Genomic DNA, 22554 nt, shown 5'->3' on the forward strand with positions numbered 1-22554 from the left:
GAAATGCTAGCGTAACGTTACACATATCGCATCTGTCATCTTCGCTAACATATTAGCTAGAGCACATATGTATATATTTTTTAAAAATATCGATTTGGGCTCGACTCATTCGCAATTTAAGACTGTTAGTTGTCCCTACCGCTCTCTTTTGAAAAAGAACTAGTTGAAATATTTAATCCAACATTTTTGACCAAAAGCACAGAGAGTGAAACGCAAACGCAGATTCGCAGAAGGCAACAATTTCAGCTCACCAACCACCAATACATAGGAAGAAGAATATTTCAAAAATCTCAGGTTCATTTGTTACGACCAAACTCAGCTCAACCTACTTGCAATATATATTACCAAGTAATAATATTATCTACTTTCGAAGACTTAGTTTTTTTTTAATAAATATTATTTAATAATATATCTCAACTATGTTGCGTGGCAAGAACCCCACGCTGATTCTTTCGGCAGTTGGCTTGTCTTATTTTGCTGTATATATAAACCCTCGACTTCATTCAAAATCTTCAACATTCTTGTTTTCTCCAATATTGCACTGTTTTTTACCACTTATAAATTATATTCAGAACAAAGGAAAAAGGGTGTTTCGTTCTTTAATTCTTTCCCTTTTCCATTCTTGAATCGAAGGGTATATTCCACACACACACAGAGATATATACATTTGAATATACCCAAGAATGGATAACTGGAAAAATTTGATCCACCTGTTCGTGACGATATTTCTATCTTATTTCGCGTCATTACTGGTGAACCCGACGATCGCGGACGTCACCCTTGCTGCCGTTTGCCCCGGAGAAGATGAATGTTCCCTCGCCATATATCTTACAGGCTTCCAGCAGGCGGTATGTTAATTTGTGCGTGTCTGAGTACGTTATATGTACTGTTTATATATATATATATATATATATATATTTGTTTCTAATAAACACAGACACACACTGCCGCTCGTTTCGTATGCGTACAATGTTCGGAAGTTGTGATAAGTCATAGCCGGCACCAATATTCACCTTTCACGTGTATTGCGTGTTTGTACAATATTTGTTTTTTTGAAAATTTATTTTTTAGTTCAAATCATACAAATTGATCGAGAATATTTTAATTATAACTCGTTACATGATGATTTGATTTTCCCTAGCAAGATTATGGGGCTCGAAAATTTGTTATCGATATCGTCTATGCATGGACAAGAAAAACTCTTCGTAGAATTATATGTTATCAATTGGATGTGTACGTCAACTAATTTTGACTGTGTCTGCCTATGATTATTAAAATGATAAAAGATAATTGACTTAATATATATATATATATATATATATATATATATATATATAATATTTTATTAATTTTGAGATACTTAGAGTAATTAACTTTGTTGTCATGGTCTGTTTTAATAATTATATCTATTAATAAAATGTTAAAATTTTAATGTAAGTTATACGTAGTTAAGCGGATAGAGTCAATTTTTCTTGAAATTTAGGTTATAAGTTTTCAATTCTTAATGAGGTCATTCTTTTATTTTTCATTTTATTTTTTAATTTATATATCAAAATTGCAGTGTAGTCCCTCATTATTTCTTATAATTATATTTTGATCCTCATTTAAATATAAATCGAATGAATTATAAAAAATATTATACAAGCACGCAATACATGCATCGGTGCACTATTATATATATATATATATTAACAATTTGAGGCCCCAAATATTTTACTAAACCTAGCCCAGTAATAAATAAAGCCCATCATAAAGAGAACTCGGCCCAATTAAGGTAATCCATGGAGTTTGGCGAGGGTAAAAAACAACTCTGACGAAAGTGGAAGTATGCTCCGGTGAATCTATACTACTTTCCGATGAATGATGGATAAAATGCAAATCTTAGGAAGAGAAACTTGTTCGATTCGAAGTAATGCTTTGCTTTTCTGATGATTATGAAACAAATAATATTGTTGAGTTAATGGTTTTGTGTGATTTGTTATGCAGATTGCAGGATTAGGTTCTGTGATTATGACGCCGCTGATTGGGAATTTATCCGATGCTTATGGTCGGAAAAGTTTGCTCATGATCCCCATGATCCTCTCCACTATTCCGTTCTGTACGTAATTCCCATTCTTTCCTTGTTTTTTTATTTCGCACTAATTCAGCTCGTGAAGTTGATTTTTCGGCTGTTGTAGTCTGTTTTAATCATTTGCGGAGTATTTTGCTAAAAATTTTGGTTCGTGCACGTGCAGCGATATTGGCGGTGAAGAGGACTACTGAATTCTTCTATGTGTACTATGCTTTGAAGACTATAACATCCATGGTTTGCGATGGCGGCGTTATTTGCCTTTCTCTCGGTTATGTGGTAATTGTTAAGGATATTTCTTTGTTTTTTCCATTGAAAGAGCAAAAATAGGAATCGAGTTACGAAGCGGATTTACCTAATGAAGTTTGTAACTCAAGAGAATTACATATTATTGCAGGCGGATAATGTATCGGAGGGGAAGCGTGTTTCTGCTTTTGGAATGTTTTCTGGTGTAATATCTGCTGCAACAGTTTTCGGTACATTAGCTGCTCGATTACTTCCGACTGCTCAAATTTTTCAGGTATTTCTTCTCTCATTATTCACACATTGAGTTGAATTTTATTGAACTGAATGTGCCATCCTATTTGGGGCAAAATCAAAGAGGAAGGGATTGGTCTAAACTTCAGAATTATATCACCATTCAGGTGGCCGCAGTTTCATCTGTAGCTGCAGTTGTGTACATGAGAATTTTTCTCAAGGATACTGCTCGTGATATTGAACCTCTGGAGGAACCAATCTTGAAGCCAGGGAAGGGAACCACTGGAGCTGGTAATGAATCATTGGAAAACACAGAGACCGTCAAGAAAATATCTTTGCCAAAGCATATAATTCGCTTGTTGAGTAGCAGGTAATGTGAATTTCCTATTTTTGCAATCCTCTTGAATAAGAAGAATCTGAAGATAGTGTTTTTTGTTGGACTTTCTTTGTTATTGGCGTAATGAAATGTTAATCATGACATGTTATAATCTGTGATCCTCATATTGCAGCGTTACATTTTCGCTAGCATCATTTGTTGCTTTCTTCAATAGCCTGGCAGAGGCGGGGATTCAAGCTTTCTTGATGGTACTCTCTTTCTCTATATTAATGTAGCATAAGATCGTTAGCAAGATGTGCTGATAATTTGAAGTTATATGATGTAAAATCTCTTTTGTTTAGTGTTTACATTGTTGTTACCTTTCTTTACTGCAGTATTTCTTGAAGGCACGCTTCCACTTCAACAAAGACCAATTCGCTGATATATGGCTCATTACCTACATTACAGCAACCATATCAAATGTAATCTCAAATTGCCAATTGTTAATATGTCATGCCACAATTGTCCGTGTTTCCTCGTCAAATTTTAAGTGGTACTTGTTAGATGCACTGGATTTGTTTTGCTCACTACTTATTGGAACTTGTGCAGATGGTCTTGATGCCCGTTTTGGGTTCACTCCTTGGAGAGGAGACATTACTTTGTTTAGGACTTTTTGCCGGATTTGTTAATGTAACCACGCCTTCCCACTCTCTCAGCCCTCTGTTTATTTGCAATAAATTTGTGGTAACTTCCTCAAATGTGGCTAATTCAATAACAAAGAAATGACATTTACTTTCTGGTTTTGTGCAGATGCTACTCGACAGCATAGCTTGGGCACCATGGGTAAGCTATTTGGTGCCATCTACAATTTTATGTATTTATTTGAGTTAGCTGGACTTATGGTTTAGAACCGTGGCATCGTTCTCATCATTAAATTTCACTATCTGCAGGTACCTTACGCTTCTGCTTTGTTGGGCCTCCTCCTTAGCCTTGCAAGTCCTAGCGTGAGTTGCTCATAATACATATCAATCACACTGTCACTATTATGGTAACTTAATGCTGATGAAAAGAACTGTTTTTCAAACACACAGATAAGATGCATTATTTCAAAACAAGTCGGACCCTATGAACAGGGTATCGCTCAAGGATGCATTTTGGGCATATCAGCATTAGCCAATGTCGCATCTCCATTAATTTTCAGTCCTCTTTCAGGTGATTCTAGAAAAAAAATATTTATTTTCTTATTCTCAAATTCGCGTAGGTAGAAGGCTGTAAACACCTATCTCGAACTAACGTTTTAACCTTGTTCTTCTAACTCCAGCATTATTCTTGTCCAATTCCGCTCCATTTAATTTCCCTGGTTTCAGCATTCTTTGCGTTGGTCTTTCCTGGGTAAGCACAAATCTTTGCCTCAAACTTGCAACACAATTTTGAAAAATTTATTTAAAATGCTAATCATTTGCTATTATGTAATGTGCAGTTCATTGGTTTCCTTTTAAGTACAATGATGAAGATTCTCCCAGTTTTGTCAAGACGACGGAATCAGCCATGCACATTGGCCTAAGTACTACTACTATACGTGTGACTCGTAGGTTTATATTTTTGTTTCCGTCGTGTATTTCGCCGTGAACTTAGTGTCATGGTTTGATGGCATAATGCCAATGAAATTTGTAAATGATGATTTCATTTATTTATGTTGAGAAGAATGTGTAAATATTATATGGCATATGCTATATGATTCTGCATTTGATGTTTTACAAGCAAATTTGGCAATTAATAAAATTTGTTTATCATTTAGTTATTGATTATCCTTGATTATTATTATTTTTTTCTCGTTCAGTTAAGATTTACTCATTTAACTATGAAGACAACGTTGTATGCAAACTGGTCATAAGTATTGAAAATTAAAGCATTGAAGATTTTGGGAATATTTCAAAAAATCTCGGGCAAACTATTTTTCTTAAAACATAGTCTCGTGTTTTAAATAATAATAATAATAAAATAGAAGTTTGACCCATAAATTTTTTTTTTCAATATACGTTGAACAATCATCTGGTTTTATTAGTCAAATTCACTCTAATTATGTGTATAAACTTGATAAATCATTGTATGCTGTGAAAACAAGTCACTCGTCCGTGGTATGATACATTATCTAAATTATTGTTTGACCATAATTTTGTTATTGGAACCGTGGATACAACCCTATTAAGATTTCTAAATGTTATCATGTTTTATTAGTACAAATCTATCTTAATGGTGTTATCTTCAGTTTTACTAACCCCAAATTATGTGAAAAATTCTCCAAGTTGAAGCAAGAAAAATTTGAAATGAGCAACATTCTTTCTCGAACTACAACTCAAGTAACTAGAAAACGAGATCTCCATCAATCACGCCAAGTATACCAAAAAATTATTAAATAATTGTGTCTTGGAAAATTGTGATGTCGCTGCTAGCCCTATGAGCTCATTAATAAAATTTGACAAATATAATGTGGAAATCTCAATGGACATAACCATGTATTGAGGATTAATTAGTTCGTTTCTGTAACTGACCTCTATCAAGCTAGACATCATATTTGCAATTTGTTTATGTGCTCGTTTTCAAGATAATATTTAACAATCTAATTTTAATGCAGCTAAACGTATTTTTAAATATCTTAAGGGTGGGTACTCCTTGAGTGGTTCTTTGGTATCCCAAATATTCAAGCTTTAACCTCATTGAATACTCCGGTGCAAATTATGCATGTTGCAAAATGATAGAAAGAGCATCAGTGGATTATGTCATTTACTTGGAGATAGATTGATATCCTAGTCCATCAAAAATCAAACATATATTGCTACATCAACAACTGAAGCTGAGTATCTAGTCGCCAGATGTTGTTGTGCACAACTACTATGGGTTCAACAACAACTCGGAGTCTATGGTGTTCAAGTTGTTGAATCTCCGATCTTCTATGACAACAAAAGTACTATAACAATCGCCTACAATCCTAAATTATGTTCTTGGATCAAGCATATTGATATAAGACATCACTTTATCCGAGACCATGTGATAAAGAAGAACATCCGACTAGAGTACATCTCCACATATCAAGAAGCCTCTAACATCTTCCTTATGCGATTACCAGACGCTAAGTTTTATTTCTTTCGTAGCATTCTTGGTTTAATAAAATTAAATTAAATGCATAAATTTATGGGGAATCAAAGTGGAGATGGTAAAATAGTATGTCAAGCTGGTACGGCAAATCTGATCATTCCAGATAGAGTTTGTGGAAACTTGACTCCATCACATATGCTCTGGCCGCATTTATTTTTTAAACATCTTAATCTTCTCGAACGGTCCAATATGTTTAAATGTTCAAACTTTCAAATTATTTTAAATCATGTATTTATTGTTTAATTGGCTATTATCCACATTTAAAATGTATTTATTATTACGCTGATATATAAGCAGTCAGAAGTCATTTTTTGAATTTACAAATTTTCTAATTAAGCATGTGGCATGACGACACATGGGCTATCATGTCAATCACATCAGACCATTTATATATTCTATTTTTATCTTTAATTAATCTTTGCGCACACTTACAAATTCTTTGCATATTTTTTGTCTTCTTCTTTCCTAACTTTCTTTTCAAAACAACTCAAGTCGTTTCACATAGCTGTTCGAAAATGACAAGCTACTCAACCAACACTCTTGTAGTTCACTTCGAATCAGTCTTGGCCATGAAGGATGAACCAAAGGTCATTATGTTCAGAATGTTGGAAGCCTTGGACCGTAAAAGTTTTTGTGCTACAACACAAGGGTCTCTCAATCGGAGCTCAATGAGCTCTTTGCCAAGATTGAACATGGTTGTTTATTTGCACCATTCAAGGGTCCAACATCGTCATCTCTCAGAAGTTGTTCGCAAAGTCCTTTGACTTATCATCCAATGATCTCAGTGCCTGTTTTGAGCTTCCAGAAGGAAATTTTACCCAATATATTATAGATTTCTCTTTGTTTGACTCCCCTCTGTCATCTCCCACTATTTGAAGAAATACCTCAAAGTGGAATACAGTCTGCTTCCTCATCTGGTGAGAAAATCACTGCTAACAAAGGTTGGAGCCTTCGACAAAGTGACCACAGAAATATTTATGGTCATGGTGACCATTGTCTCCAAAGTAAATGTCAACTAATCGGACATTTTTTTAAAAAAATTTCATTGCCATGGTAAAGGGAAAGACTCAGTCTCTGGGGTTTACAGTTATTTTGTGTTATCTTCTAGAACAACACAAATCAAGTCGGTGGATGTCCCCAAGTTCCACCCAATCAAGTTGATGAATATCTCAGTCGTCGAAGCATACAAGAAGAAGAACTTGCCAGCGTGTGTTGAGATGTGGAAGTGAAGAAAGAAGAAGGAAGAACATGAGTCCGCCAAGAATAAAGTCAAGCTGGCGAAGACACCAACTAAAGAAATGGAGAGAAATCTGGTCTTATCAACTTACTCAGATTCTGATGAGGGAAAGGAGAAGGTTCCCCTTACCCAAGTGTTTAGAAGGTCTAAGAAGGCCGAGAATCAAAAGAATAAATACAAGAAGCCTAAGAAGAAGAAAATAAAGTTGATAAATCTTGTTTTTGAACTACTCAAATCGGTACTGATTACAGTCATCCCAATATCCAGTATGAGTGGAGTTAATAATGTGGAGAGGGAAGAAGCGGCTACCCAATCTAGGCTGCCGACCCTAAGGCCAAAGTGAAGGGGATATTAATTGAGGAACCAAAGTTGACCAATTCTCAAGCCGCCATCATTGTTGCTACGCAGCGTGTTGACGAAATTGCCAAAGAACACCTGGGTAGATTGCAGGAAGACGGTCCACTTATATGTAATCAGAGAAGAAAGAAAGTTGAAAGATGTTTCACATCTGGAGGACAAGATTTTGACTTGGGCAGATACCGATCTGATCTCCGAAGCTGGATTAGCGAGAGTTCATTGAGATGGAACTCCGAGAGAGTGTTCCACAGCAGATCATCAGGCAGAAAATAGAAAATTTTGATGCTCGTAGCCATCAAATCAGAGACGATGTTGTGGTAATTCAGTAGATAGAGATGGATGTATTATCCATTTCAATGATTGTGAAAGTGAAAAGACAAGAGTATTAGTTGCCCGTAGATGAAGAGGAAGAAGAAGGTCTGGTCGTCATACAGCCGAACAGTGAAATGGCTTATCATGAAGCTTCAACTCTATCTGAAGCTCCACATATTATAAAGGTTGAGATACCTACTATGGAAACTCCAGCCGGACTCCCATCCTCCCAAGCTAGTGAAATTCCTTCTGTAGATGCAGTCCCTCCAACTCAAGCTGTCACCATCCACTGTCAACAAGAAGGTCTCATAACTTCATTCGAACAATTGTTTGGTTTTTTTGACAATCCATCCTCTGAACAACTCACCAAAGAGAGTTCACTGCCACCTAATGGCCTCACCAACGCATTTCCTCTATCTCCATCCCAAATGAAACAGGTGTCGGAGATGATATAGTGAAGTCTCTATCCAAGTTTTATTTCGAACAAGTCCAACTGGAACCTAAACAGATAGAAGATGTGGCTAAGCCGTAGCTAGAACTGGAGCAAGACGTTAAAGCTCTCACCTATCCAATCAAAAATCTAGCCGATGAACCAATATATGTCATAGATGAGGATCTCTTTTCTACTATCTTAACCGGTCGAGAGATGGTACATCAGACCATTTCTGTGATACCTCTTGTCCTACATGGTAAAATTTAAAATTTAAAATGAATTTATAATAGGTTATAATGGATTTCTATAGCAACTTGGGTTAATCATTTTCGTAAAGTGAGGACGAATACGACGTAATTGCTATAGGAGCTCATTGTGCAGTCACGCAGGCGCGGGCTCGGGGCGTGACAGAAATGGTATCAGAGCCAACCTCTCCTATTACGGTGTGGTTTGGGGACGAACCGAGCTGGAGCTGGTGGCCATGTGAGGCCCGAGACCAAAGAGGACGAGAGGTGATCGCTGGTGCCATGAGGTTGTACGGATAATGAGCGGCTCCTGGAAGGCTTCAAGGTAGAAAGAACATGAATGAACCGATCTTACATCGGAAGGAGAGGGATTTTGAAACTGTTAAGGTATGAGACTGTGCAGTTGAGAAGGGCTTAAAAGATTTAATATGTACTACTCATATAAAAATGTACATCTTCTTTTCGGTAGCTCATCACATAAGAACTTCAAAGTTAAGCGTGCTTGACTTGGGGCAATTTTGGGATGGATGACCCCTGAGAAGTTTCCTAGGTTACGTGTGAGTGAGGATATAAGCACGCTGAAAATACTCGTCTTGGTACAGTGAGGCAGTCGTCGAATCTAGGGATTTACAATTTCCCTGCCACTTGAACCGCAACTAGAAACGTTCAGAATCATTCATGATGCCTTTTCATCTTAGACTCCCGCTTATTATCTGATCCCGATGATCTCACTAAAGGAGATCAGTTGCCTCAAAAGCTATTGGATCAACTTCAATATCTCTCCAAGTTTGTCAACAGTCTAGAAATCAAGCATTTTGCTCACATTGTGGCGTTTGATCACTTCAAGACTCAGGCCATAAAAGATATAAGCTTTCTAGGCAAACATGTCATGAACATGAGTACTGATCAAACAAATATGAAGAATCAAGCCGCAAACATGAATGAAAAACTTTCGATCAAGATTACACAAGTCAAAATCATATGGACGCTAGGCTTGATCAAATTTAGTCAACTCTTGGCAAAGTTGCAAGAAATTCTCAAATATATATAGCATGATGATGTCAAAAAGGGATAAATTGATTACAAAAATCATGAAGAACATAAGAGAAGAGTTGAAAGGGCTAAGTATGAAAAAACCAAGAGGGTTGAGGAGAAGAAAAGGCACGAGGAACAAGCCAGGAGGAAGAGAGGTGGTGGAAGTAGTGGTGGCATTTCAAGTTTCTGTAGCTAGTTTTGTTCATTCTTTTCTGTAGGTGTAATAGGTCTTTCATTTCTTGCAAGTTGTATCAATGTTATTCATTATCTCAATGAAAAAAATTCTTTTGTCTTAAGCTTTATTGTGTTAAAACTAGTTGATGTATTAAATGAATATTATCTTGCAGCCCGGTTTTGTCATCACCAAAAAATGGAAAATTGTTAAAATATATAATGCCTAAGTTTTGGTAATGAGAAAACAACATCGAGATGTTTCAGTTTCCAGATGTCGTTTTTATTTATTTATAGGATTCTGGCTGTTTGACAAATGAATCCGTTTATTGCATTAACAGAAGTTCAAGCTACTGACATCATAAGAAATTTATCACTTAGGTTTGCTTCTATCTAGATCCGTTAAAATTCTAACCATAATCCAAACGGTCAGACATCATCAGATCCAGATAGATATAATAAACTCAGTTTTCTCGATGTTATTAGATAAATTGTCATGTACAATATCTTACCAACTCCTAATTGACAGAATTGTTTCTTAAAATTTAAAGAGTCGGTCAACTTATCAGAAGTTAAAAGAGCCAAAGCCATAAAAAAGCAAAGAAACATTAAATGAGCATTTAATGCAATGTATGATGAAGAGAAACTGACAATACCATATTGTTAGGAGATAGAATAGATCATTGAAAAATTTTCTGACTGTTATAAGACTTTGGGTATAAATATACAGATTCAGGACATCGAAGACAACAATCTTTAGAGTATTTTCAATCTTTAACATATAAGATTTCGAGCACTCCAACACTTCCAAATATCAAACTGTTCACCCAACACATGCTTACTTATTTATACCAGAACTTCAAGAATCAACTTATGCTACCATTACCAACTACAATCACTCAAGCTATCCATTGCAAAATTTATTGTTTCTTGAGAACTAAGAGTTCTTAAACAAACGGAGTTTGTTGTAAAGCTATCATTAAGATTTTCAATTTAGGCAGTGATAAGTTCTAATCGAAGTGAGTTTATACAAAGATTGTACTAATCAAAGTTTTTTAGTAGGTTCATTCCTGAGTAGAAGAATATGTGACGTAAGAGTTGTTATCTCTGAACATCCATAAAATATCGTTCCTTTTATTTACACAGTTACTTCCGTTTGCCTGTTTATTCTTCTAGCCGCTAATTTAATTGATTATTTTCATTGAATATATTCAATATCACTTATCTGGTCGGACAGTCTCCGCACTCAAAATTCTCTTTAGTAGTCCAGTTCAGTCTAGCTCTTCAAGAAAGGGTTTTAACAACTAAAAACTGTTAAAGTCAACTAAAGTTTAGCAAAATATTATAAAAATTTATACACCTCCTCTAAAATATGTTCCAATACTAACATGGAGTTTGTTTGAAAAATTAAATAACATATATAATATTTATTTAACATAAAACACGTAATGATAAGAAATCATATATGACCAAATTGATTATCTCATTTAAAATTTTCATAAAATTATCCATCTACACTAATCAACATAAAAAATCTTTGTTTTTTTTAAATGCAAAAATCTTTGTTATGTATTATTATTATCATTATTTTTATTATCATTATTACTTTCAAAAATAGTACGTATTTTAAAAAAAAACTACCAAAAATTATAATTCTTATCATTTATATTTGTTTTTTCACAATTTTTATCATTTCAAATTTCAGACTCGATTCTTCATTTTTTTTTTATGTTATCATTTTTCTATATGGGATCAATGTGCGCAAAACACCTCACCCAAGCTCAATTTGACAAAAAATAAATAATCAGGTTTAATCAAGTTGTGACTTTCAACCTGGAATTCAACTACAAGTAATTCTAGAATTCTTCCAGCTGCAGCTATTAATTTTAAGAAAACAAATATTAAAATATGCCAATAAAGATAAAAATACATAAGAGGGTTGTGTTAATGAGATCTCGCAGTAGTAGGACATTGCATATAAATGATCATTATTAGTCCAAACACATAAGTTACATCCAAAAAAAGAAAAGAAAAGAAAAGAAAAGAAAAAGGTTCACGGTGACTATCTCACTACCACAAGGCAGCACCAAAAGATTATTCGTGGAAGCCAAGTAGATTAGTAGATAAACAAAAAATTTGAAAAAAGAACATTAATCAAGATGAATCATATCTTAAGGCCTTGGCAATAAACATTAGAAAATAAAATAAAGAAATCGTGGAGAACATTTACTTTGAAGGAAAAAACATCTAATGAAATGGAAAGAAGACATTCTGTACATTGCAGATAAAGAGTTAAATCAGACAGGTAAAGACTTTAAATTCAAGTTTTCTCATCAATGGTGATGTCCTCGTCGCAGAGCAGAAAAGAATCCTCCGGGTTTCTCCTTTCGGCCTTCTCCATCGTCACCCACCTGCCCATTGTGCAGGTAAATTAGTCGACAACGCGAGAATGTACTAGCGAATGACAGACATCTAAACCTTGAAAAACAAAATTTTTAGCAAGTTGACTGCAATGAACGATATAAATACCTCTTTGGATATCTTCTGTAAGATTTCTGTTAGTTCAGAAAAGTCGGGTCTCAAAGTCGGATCTTGCTGCCAACATCCCTCAAGAAGCTCAGAAAGCTTTGGATTAGTGTGCTTCGGAATAGTTGGCCGCAGGCCCTTTTGGACAACTCCAACTGCCGCTTGTAGAGGTGTCAAGTATTCGTAAGGAAGCTGGCAAGCCAAAAATAAAAGCACTTAGCCCGAAGCGAGCCAGAAGAATACCGATCCCAAGATTTTAAAAAACAAGGTAGTACCTTTCCTGTGAGTAATTCCCATAGAACTACGCCAAAGCTAAATACATCGGCCTTGTGGTCGTAAGGTTTATGTTCTATGACCTTCAACAGAATAACTACGAGTTAGAAAACTCAAAAGGACAAAAATATCCTACTAGAATGAGTGCGACAATAATGACTAGAAAATTGTAGAGTAGAAAAGCATAAAAAAGAGCACACCTCAGGAGCCATCCACCGATATGTCCCTGTTTCAGCAGTCATAACACCTGTTTCTGTTTTCACTCTGGCCACCCCGAAGTCAGCAACCTTGACAACCTAAAACAAATGCTGCTTTGAGATCTTTACAACTACAGAGCATAAAAGACATCACCAAACTTGATAATCCACACGTCGCACGTAAAATGACGAAGTTTTTAACAGTTCTGAATTATAAAAGATGAAATCCCTAATACTTGGAAAAGCTAATGAATAAGATGGGCAAAAAAGGTCACAAAAAATTATCTCAAAATTTCAGAATAACTGTTTTTTGTCTTGTACATACATCATATCCAGCTCGAATGGTTTTTTTTTTCAAGTTGAGGATAAACCAATAAAACAAAAATTATCATGCACAAACCCAAAATAAATTACACAGATTTCTTCATAAAGATCCAACATTAACATGGATGAACCTATGAGGTGAAAAAAAGAATTCTACGAATAAAATCATTGTCATAAGTTTGATACCGTCGAGATAATTCAACGCATTTGAAGCATTTAACACTTACTTCATTTTCATCCATCAACAGATTTGCAGCCTTGAGGTCTCTGTGAATGATATTGTTCTGATGCAAATAGTTCATCCCCTTGGATACATCAATTGCTACTTTGAGTAAAGATGGAAGCTTAAAAGTACCCCTTTGCTTGTGTAAATAATCATAAACACTCCCTCCTGACATGAATTCTGCAATTCAAGAAGCAAGTACAAAACAATAAATTTTTGAGCCAAGATTCCAAGTTGTAAGAATAAAAAACGTATCCAAAATTTAACATTTTGAAAAGCTATGATTACGACATTGACAAATACCTGTCACAATGCACAAGTTTGGAGGTTTAGTACATGCCCCTATAAACTGCACAACATTTTTGTGCCGAACTTTTCTGCAAGAATTACATACTGATAAAGAATAAAAGGAAAACGACCGTGAAAGTAATGACTTCGATTCAGAACAACTCATAAGCATAAGTTAACTTGGTAAATGAGTCAATATCAAAGTCTAACAAGAAATATCATTGCAAAACTGATAAAACCCAAACAGCTAAACCAAGCACATGTAGAAATTCATAGCGCCAGAAATGTTTGCATGTTGATTGCCACCAATAAGCTACCAGAAAAGATAGTTTCCTAATAACAATTAAAAAATTATGCATTCACAGGAAGTAAAATCAAGAATAAAACAATTAATATTAGATTAATTTTGGATTCATCTCCAGTGTTTTCAGTTATGTGACTTTGAAAATGTGTGGTTGGAGAATATCATGTATGATTCCATTTTCTTACTTTATGGCATATTTCAAAATTTGAAAATATAATCAAAATGATTGATATAGATAGTAATATCATTATTTTTGAGAATATAGGCTGTAAATAAAAATGTAATATGATGAAAATGTTTAAGAAAAGGAGGTGAAAGTGATATCTTTATTCCCAGAAAACAAAAAAGTGTTTTTGAAAGTGAAATCAAACATAGTTTTAAATTTTGGCCACTCTTGTGGTGACATAAATCCCTCCCCTACAACTCATGAATTAAGAATTGTGACAACAAAAGGTCTACTCGACAAGAATGAATTAGGCAGCATGAACAGTCTGCCTAATACCGGTGGTTGAACAATGAATCAAGAAAAATATCACAAGATTCAAAAACAACCTCATTATATATACTTCTTGCGCAAACTCCTTCTGCAATTCTGTATTCAATCGTTCTGTCTTGAGAATTTTGATTGCTACTTCCTGACTGCAGTAAGTACCTTTATATCTGAAACAATTTTTCAAATGAATGAATACTTTACCTGTGAGCATAAGCTTTAAAAGAAGCATATCTTATACTTACAGATCACCATATGATCCTGATGCTACTTTGGATTCAAATTTCAAAAATTGGGGATCAATCTCCCAGACATCAGAGCCGTCGGTAGGTATTTTCAAATGATCAGATTCACATTTGATCTCCAATTTCTCACGCTCATCAAGAGGATGTAAAGATTGTGAATTGGGCCAATAATTTTTCTGCAAGAAATACAAAACATAGATCATGACAACAGCATCAAAGAAAACTTGCAGTTGAAAAATCACATACAAGCTTCATTCAACCCCCATCTATAGTAGCAAACATAACTGAACAGAACTTGAAAATCACATGCAAGCTTCATTCAACCCCTAAACAACAGTTGTAGTATTTTTACTCTCTCATACTAATCTAACCATGAACAAGCAAGCATAAGCAAAAAATACCTCGAACTTTAAAACTTGTTTTTCAACCTCAGTTCGAAGTTGTTCAACCTCCTGCAAAGTGAATATTAAAGGGTCAGTCAAAATTCTACCACTTGATGAATAGAAGGCCTGCAGAGGACCATTTTGTTTAAAGTTCATCAATTAGCAAAAATTACTCACTCAAATCAACTATATTCTTTTAAAGGAGAAACTATATATGTGCAGACATCTAAGAATATTATTCAAAAAGACATCAATAAAAAATAAAATAAACCAAAGTTCAATCCGAGAAGATAACCGACGCTTTCGCTCACTAGTTCTTCACAACTAATCGCTTCACCATGTTCAAGGTATTTGGCATTTATACAAGGTAAAATCCATTGGTCAACAAATAGGTGGAAGAGGAAAAAAACATTGCTCCAAAAAAGTACGATGCTCGTGAAAATGAATGGAAGCAGTTTGGACCAGAGATTGAAGATAAAAAAATAAAGTACCTCGAGCGGCCAGCCATCAACAACAAAGACATCTAGTGAATAGCCATCCATTGTGGAGAAGGCATGTGCTTCCTGAATGTTAAGCCCAATTTCAGCTAAAATAGAGGTCAGCTGCAAGGCCCAAGTGAATAATTCAGTCAAGAGGTACAAACATTAAGTGATCATCCCAGAGTGGTACCAATTACCTGACTCAGAAGCTTTGGTTTATCTTCTGTTGAGAAAGTAATCTCATGCATGGGCCTACATCATTGGTTACAAGGAAAGGTAAGTTCCAAAATGCACATTCAAAAACACGCCTGGTTACTTAAATTAACAGTACAACCTTTAAGATCAATTATCAACAGTTTAAGAAAACGACACACAGGCCAATCCAAATATAGCACAATGCATTAAAGATTCAATGGCATGATGCTCGAACAGTCCGCAAGCAAGGATAGAAAGAGTCGGATCAAAGCTCAATCGTATTGTTACCAGAAAGAACTCAAGGGACAGGGAAAAAATTAAATTCATAAATTATTTTGATGTCGACAATGTTAACTCCAATGGTTGAGCAAGTACATGCGTACAAGCTTGATAGAGTGACGACTCAAAAAAGTATACCTTAGAAACTTGCCTCCACAGTCTACAGCACAGTCTCCATCTGGATTTTCTGATTTGCTAGGTTCCAGCGCAAGAGCCTCAAGATTTGGAGAAGAACCAAAAGCAGGTGGGGGATGGATGCTGACCAAAAAATGGTGGTAGATCAGCACATCAAATAAAACATAATGCACTAAGTGCTGTAAATAATTGAATAGATGTAATAGCAAATGACATCATTAAGGGTGGCATTCAAGATAGTTCTAAACCGAAGCCATTACCTCCCCCTTTTTGGTGACTGTGAATGGACTGAATCTCCTATATTCCCTTCAGCGGCAGGTGCAACCTGCACAAGCCGGACTTCAAACGCCGGCCGTTCAGCAGGATCACGTGCAAGATGCAGTAATCGCTTGTGAGTGATTACATCCTCCGCCCTTTCCACATTCACATCCATAGCATACCTTGAGTGTCGAAACAACCAAAGCATGAATCACAAGGTAATTACAAATCAAATGGCAAAAAGTCTGTCATACGCAGAGAAATAACGAAAATCATCCACATGCAACACATCACAAAAAAGATGTATCGTCGATTCGTATCATGAATAGTGATTAGATCTGAAAAACTTGCTTACACATCATAAAAACAAACAACATCAAAACATCGACAACTACATCCGTTCCGTACCAAGAAAAGAAAAAGCTTTCGTTTTCTTTTTTGAGAAAAAAGAACAGCTAAAAAATCTCCATACAAATGTATTTTTACTTTTACACTCACACACACACGCAAAAAGTGTACACATGGGGCTATAAACAACACCAGATCAAAGTTTCACCCATTAACAAAAAAGTTAAAAAAAAAAAAAAGCGACCGACCTCGCCGGAAGGCGATTAAAGTGCGCCCACAGCTGATCATCGAAAGCCGGCTCGTGCGTCTCCGGATGGTGGGCTTCCTTGAGTCGCCTCAAAACCTCATTGTAAACCTCCACCTTCTTCCGCTGCTGACGACTCTCCGACGGCGACGATTCCACCACCCTACTCCCACAACTCTCGTTGTCTTCCGTCACCATTTGAAGTTCAATGACAATTCTCACAAAATCTGATCAGAACCCGTTACGTATCTCCTCTAATCTCGATCCAATGGCTTCAGAGGTTGACGTTGAGACATAGGAGAAATGGGTTGATATTGTATGCGGCTATATACGCAGTAGATGCAGAATTGAGACCCAAATCTGAATATTTTACGAGTAATTAGTGATTAGGATAATGGTGGAAAAGGTGTTATTTATAATATAATATCCTGTTTGGGTTTTGAATTGATTCCTTCTTCTACATTTCCTTCCCAATATAAAAATTTATCTGTAAAACGGATCAATTCTACTGATATTCACGATAAAAAATAATACTCTTAACATAAAAAATAATACTTTTTTCATGGATGACCCAAATAAAAGATATGTCTCACACAAGTTTTTGTCAAAGATTAGTTCTATTGTGATAACGGTGTAAGATCGAGCGTTTGCCGTTTTACCAAAATCTATAGCTTGTGGTAATTGTGCAACTCAAATATTTTAAACCACAGAGCAACTCAAGTATCACGGTTCGATCGCTCTTCCAGCACAATCTCGCTTGTCGTTTTATAAAAAACAATCGGTATTGATAATAATACAACTCAAATCTTTTAAACAACACAGCAGCTCAAGCATCACGGTTCGATCGCTCTTTTAGCAGGGACAATTATTGCACCCAACAGACGGTCTCGTGGAGTTTTCTGTAGAACGGGTTGATCTGATCTATAGTTATCATGAAAGTAATACTTTTGATACAAAAAATTATACTTTTTCATGATTTAAGTGAGTCAAAAATCTATATCTTAAAATTAATCGATGAGACGATATCAGAAAAATTCTTATGTTTTATTTATCATTCTTTTGTGTGCATAATTATAAAGTTTTTTGTCCCGATGACGTCCATGCTAAACATTATATTCTAAATTCATATACTCTATGATCAGTAGTATTTAATATAGGCATATTTCGATCTATAGGTATAATTATTGTATTTAATATTTATATTTTATAAGATTATTTAAAGTTTTATCACAATTAATATATTCCTTATCATATATTATATTTAAAATATATTATTTTTCAGGTGTGTGCCGTTTTTTTCATCTTTAAAGCTAACAAGGAAATATTAGAGAGAAACTCGAGTAATTTAGTACTCCATTAATCCAATTTATAAGGACATGATTTACTGAACAAAATTTTATGTTTCATTTAAAATGGTAAAAGTGAATTTATTTTATTTTATGTAAAAAATGAATAATTGAAGGAGAATTTTTTTATTTTTTTTGACCCACTTTGAAGTTTGAGGTGGAGAGTGACTGAACACATTTTAGATAAGAACGTGGCAATTTCCATATTTAATGGGTTCAAAAAGTTTAAAGCAACATATACTTTTTATATATGATGAGTTAATTTTTAATTTTGTTATATACATTTTTAATCTGATTTGATTAATAAAAAAATATTATTTTTTGTGTTAAAAATATTTTTTTCACTTTTAAGTATGAATTGGATAGATTCGTCGTGAGATCGTCGTACATGAGTCTTATTTTTTTATTATATATATATTTATTTATTTATCTTTTCAGCATCTAATTTATGACTATTTTATTTTATGAATATGTATCTTGTGAGACGGTCTCACGAATCTTTATCTGTGAGACAGATCAATCCTACTGATATTCACAATAAAAATTAATACTCTTAGTATAAAATTGATAAGATTGATTGAAATATTTAGAAAGACAATCGAATAAACACTTGATATAATTTTATTTTTTCTGGTTAATTTAGTTGAGTTGATAACTAAATTATATATTCTCGAGTGTCGATGTCAGTTGACTATAAATAAGTATGGAAAGAAAAAAAACCGACATATTAGAACAAATCACAAACAAGATTGACTAAGTAAACTGAAAGTGCAAAATGCGTAGGTATGTTTCTGGATGTTAAGAGACTCGAGCTTTTATGTCACACATTCTTCTTTTTGGAAGGCTCACACTAAAATATTTTGTATAGTACAAGTAATTTGCAAAATCTCAGTTTAGTTTGGACTTAAATGCTGTCAAACTGAAACCTTAGTATATCTCAACTTATAATAGATAGTATACAAACTGCTATTTAGATACAATGATTTATAATACTGCTATATTCTAGCACTAAATGATCCTTGATGATCAGATACGATTCTTTGTATAATATGCTCGAATGATTGAATTTTTCAGTTTAGATATTTGGAAGTTGAATGCTTGATTCTCAATAAAAGTTGTTGTCAGGGCCGTGCTTATTAAGAGGCGAATGAGTCCAATGACTCAGGCCCATCTCGTTTTTGAGGCCCAAAATTTTTTTAAAAAAATTATTATATATAATATTAGTTACTAGATAGCCCAAAATCAAGTATTTATTAAATGGAATTTACTTAGCCTGTTATCAATTTATTCCTCAATCTTCCCCAATATTCATCTGCAGATAAGCCCTAATCGACTCCAGTCGTTGCGTCGTCTCTAGGTTTGATTGAAAGACTCGTGAGGAGCTGTAAGTCTATTTTCTCGTATTTGCTTTGTTCGGGCTTCCAATTTTTTATTGTAGTTTTTTACTTTCTTCGGGGCTTTATGTGGTATCTAAAATCTACGCTTTTGATTGAAATTTTGGTGGATGTAACGCTTATCCGGCTTTCAATGTGTAGTGTATTTTCTGTTTTATACAGACTTGATTAGTATTTTTAGCTCTAAAACTGTTAGGCGAGTTATTTTTTATTGATCATTTTGGACATGTTTGATATTTTTATTCATTTAGTTTTTTATATTGTCTTTAACGTATTGATTTAATTTGAAAAATTTCTATGGAACTAAAAAAATATGAATACACATTATGATTCAGATGCCTGTTTTTAAAAGTTAGACTCAGGCTCAAATATTGTTAGGATCGGCCCTGGTTGTTGTTTACTAAACCGAATCATTTCTCTATATATAGATATCTAAAAAAAAGGGATATGTTCCAAACAAAAAGTGTATGTTGGTTTGTCTTTAGTCGGACTCGGATCACCTAGAGTGGTTTACACCACAGCAAATGTTGTTGTGCTTTACATTGCAAATTTTTTTATTTTTTTTATTCTTCTCTTTTTTTCTATTTTTTTCCGTCTCTTTTTCTCTTTTGTTTTCCCACCATTTTCCTCTATTTTTTTCCTTCTTCCACAAACATTATTCACATAGATTATTATCACACAAGTTTTTGTCATGATAATTATGTGAGCATAAGCCGAACGAAAGTAGTATTAATAATAAAACTAATAATAATATATTGCGTGGTTTGGATGAGTTTGTAATCAGTCACGATTTTGGCTCGGTTTTAGGTTCAATTAATATAAAAAATTATTTGGTTCAAAATTCAAACATAAAATAGCAAAACTAAACGAAACCGTATTTTATACAGTAAAATAAAAGAAAAATCATTTTTTAGACACGTAAAAGATATTTGATTATGAATAGATATTTTTGATATGATTTCATGAATCTATATTTGTGAGACGAATCAACTCGATTGATTTATATATGCCTTGAAAAAAAATACTTTTAAAAAATTTGATTGAAAACTATACTTTTGACTTGATTGTTGCTTTAAGGATATTTTCTTTATATAGCAAATCAAATTTCATATTTTCCACGGTATTTCTATGCTTATTTACAGATTTTTTTAGAAAATAATTTGATTGAATAATCGTAACGAAAATGGCAGTAAGCACCTAAAATACTTATTAATTATTTTGGTCAATGCTCGTTGAGTTAAATATGAAGAACGTGCTACAATTTTGTGTGTTAATTAATTAAAAAACCCATAATTATTCATTAAATAGACATTATTTTCGGAACCAATGTATTAAATAAACTTTAAATAGAGTACCCCATAATATTATATGGCAAAAACTTGTGTGAGACGATATCACGGGTCGTATTTTATGATACGGATCTCTTATTTGGGTCATCCATGAAAAAATATTACTTTTTATGCTAAGAATATTACTTTTTATTGTGAATATCGATATGGTTGACCCATCTCACATATAAAAATTCGTGAGACCGTCTCACAAAGACATACTCCTTATTATGTACTATACAAAGATATACAAGGGATCAATCGTACCGATAATACGATAAATTATGTGAATATACATAAATAATACATAATTATATCTTTATAGTTTGTTCATACTCTTAAACGTGTCCTCCAGTTTTGTGTGTGCTAAGCATAGCTCTCAAGTTTAAGATTGTGTCTCAATTCCATCTCAACCGTTAGTTCGACATTAAGAGTCGATTGTCGGCGTACATAAGGATCACATGATTTTATTCTTTGCCCCAAATTGAACGATCAATATCCATGAACGCTTAAACTAAGACTTAGGAATACAGAACAATATGAAATTAAGGATCATTGGATGCTTATCGTTCAATTTTTGGGAAAAAATTGAAACATATGATCCCACATGAGCTCGACGTCGACTCTTAATGGTAAACCAACGATTGAGACAAAAATCAAGACACAATCTAAAACTCTAGGGTTGTGTTTGGTTGGGGACCCACCTAATCACCTGTTTGGTACATTTTTTAATTATTTAACCAAGTCAATCCCTCCTATGAATGATTATGTTATATTAGGTGTGATAAAATAATCACTCCTCACCCCCTAGGATTATTTATCCCACTCTTAATCCATTCTATTTTTTCAATTTTACCCTACTCCTAAATCCAAACTCACAACCACTTCTCTCCACCCCTGCCGTCGGACGACCACCGCTGTCGACCACGCCAACCGACCGCCTCCAACCGTCGGCCGATAGCCGGACCGCCGCCGTCGCTTCCGGCCGGCCAACCACCGTTGACCGCCGCTGCCGCCAACCGCCGCCACAAAACTAGAAGGACAATTTTGTCAATTCATCAAAAGATTATTATTTATTTCATTCTTAACAATCATAGCAAACGTAATATTATTTTATCATTATCTACTTCAATCATTCTTTTTATCATTTCTAGAGAAATTATTTCATTATTTTATCCTCCAAACCAAACATAGCCTAGGGATATAATTAGTACAGAAGAACTCGAGAGATATGATTGAGAATAAGGAAAACCTATATATAAGAACATAATTATGAATTATCCCTAAGAACAAATATTCGAATTAGGCGAAAGATATTTGATTACACTATGAAGATTTTATATACATCAAAACAAGATTTTTGACTTCAATCAAATTTCATATTTTCCAGGGTATTTCTCTCCCTATTTTATAGCTTTTCTAGGAAATAATTTGATTTAATTAAAGATAGTGAATTTCATAATTAAAACCTCATTTAAATTATTTCAT

The 22554-nt window shown here is 34.2% G+C and overlaps 2 protein-coding genes across 3 annotated transcripts; one reads left to right on the forward strand and one right to left on the reverse strand.

Moving 5' to 3' along the window:
- The first annotated feature begins 504 nt into the window (after positions 1-504).
- On the forward strand, positions 505-4658 carry LOC142518120 (uncharacterized). 2 transcript variants are annotated; one of them, XM_075620801.1, is made up of 13 exons: positions 505-848; positions 1987-2098; positions 2235-2347; positions 2466-2588; positions 2713-2915; positions 3055-3130; positions 3257-3343; positions 3471-3551; positions 3672-3704; positions 3812-3865; positions 3953-4073; positions 4183-4253; positions 4342-4658. In XM_075620801.1, the coding sequence occupies exons 1-13, from the start codon at positions 684-686 to the stop codon at positions 4423-4425; spliced, it is 1323 nt and encodes a 440-aa protein (XP_075476916.1). In that variant the 5' UTR covers positions 505-683; the 3' UTR covers positions 4426-4658. The 2 variants fall into 2 exon arrangements, with proteins under 2 accessions (XP_075476916.1, XP_075476917.1); XM_075620802.1 differs by lacking the exon at positions 505-848 and adding an exon at positions 1765-1909.
- A 7316-nt stretch (positions 4659-11974) lies between these two features.
- Positions 11975-17464, reverse strand: LOC142518659 (serine/threonine-protein kinase STY46-like). The gene is made up of 14 exons (XM_075621453.1): positions 17003-17464; positions 16409-16588; positions 16152-16271; positions 15737-15791; positions 15552-15662; positions 15079-15129; positions 14678-14853; positions 14495-14602; positions 13654-13727; positions 13355-13530; positions 12807-12902; positions 12609-12689; positions 12337-12525; positions 11975-12218 (listed from the first exon to the last, which is right to left on the reverse strand). The coding sequence occupies exons 1-14, from the start codon at positions 17194-17196 to the stop codon at positions 12141-12143; spliced, it is 1689 nt and encodes a 562-aa protein (XP_075477568.1). The 5' UTR covers positions 17197-17464; the 3' UTR covers positions 11975-12140.
- Between the last annotated feature and the right edge of the window lie 5090 nt (positions 17465-22554).

The sequence above is a fragment of the Primulina tabacum genome, chromosome 11 (assembly GCF_025594145.1).
Source record: "Primulina tabacum isolate GXHZ01 chromosome 11, ASM2559414v2, whole genome shotgun sequence".
Taxonomy (NCBI): Eukaryota; Viridiplantae; Streptophyta; class Magnoliopsida; order Lamiales; family Gesneriaceae; genus Primulina; species Primulina tabacum.

What these genes read in the sequence shown, in the direction of transcription:
- LOC142518120 (XM_075620801.1), top strand. Translation starts at nt 684, where the DNA reads ATGGATAACTGGAAAAATTTGATCCACCTGTTCGTGACGATATTTCTA. An exon ending in CGACTGCTCAAATTTTTCAG is followed by an intron (nt 2,589 to 2,712) that starts GTATTTCTTCTC and finishes ATCACCATTCAG; the next exon opens with GTGGCCGCAGTTTCATCTGT. An exon ending in ATTCGCTTGTTGAGTAGCAG is followed by an intron (nt 2,916 to 3,054) that starts GTAATGTGAATT and finishes CTCATATTGCAG; the next exon opens with CGTTACATTTTCGCTAGCAT.
- LOC142518659 (XM_075621453.1), bottom strand. Translation starts at nt 17,196, where the DNA reads ATGGTGACGGAAGACAACGAGAGTTGTGGGAGTAGGGTGGTGGAATCG. An exon ending in TGTTGATGGATGAAAATGAA is followed by an intron (nt 12,903 to 13,354) that starts GTAAGTGTTAAA and finishes CATTTGTTTTAG; the next exon opens with GTTGTCAAGGTTGCTGACTT. An exon ending in TACAGAAGATATCCAAAGAG is followed by an intron (nt 12,219 to 12,336) that starts GTATTTATATCG and finishes CACAATGGGCAG; the next exon opens with GTGGGTGACGATGGAGAAGG.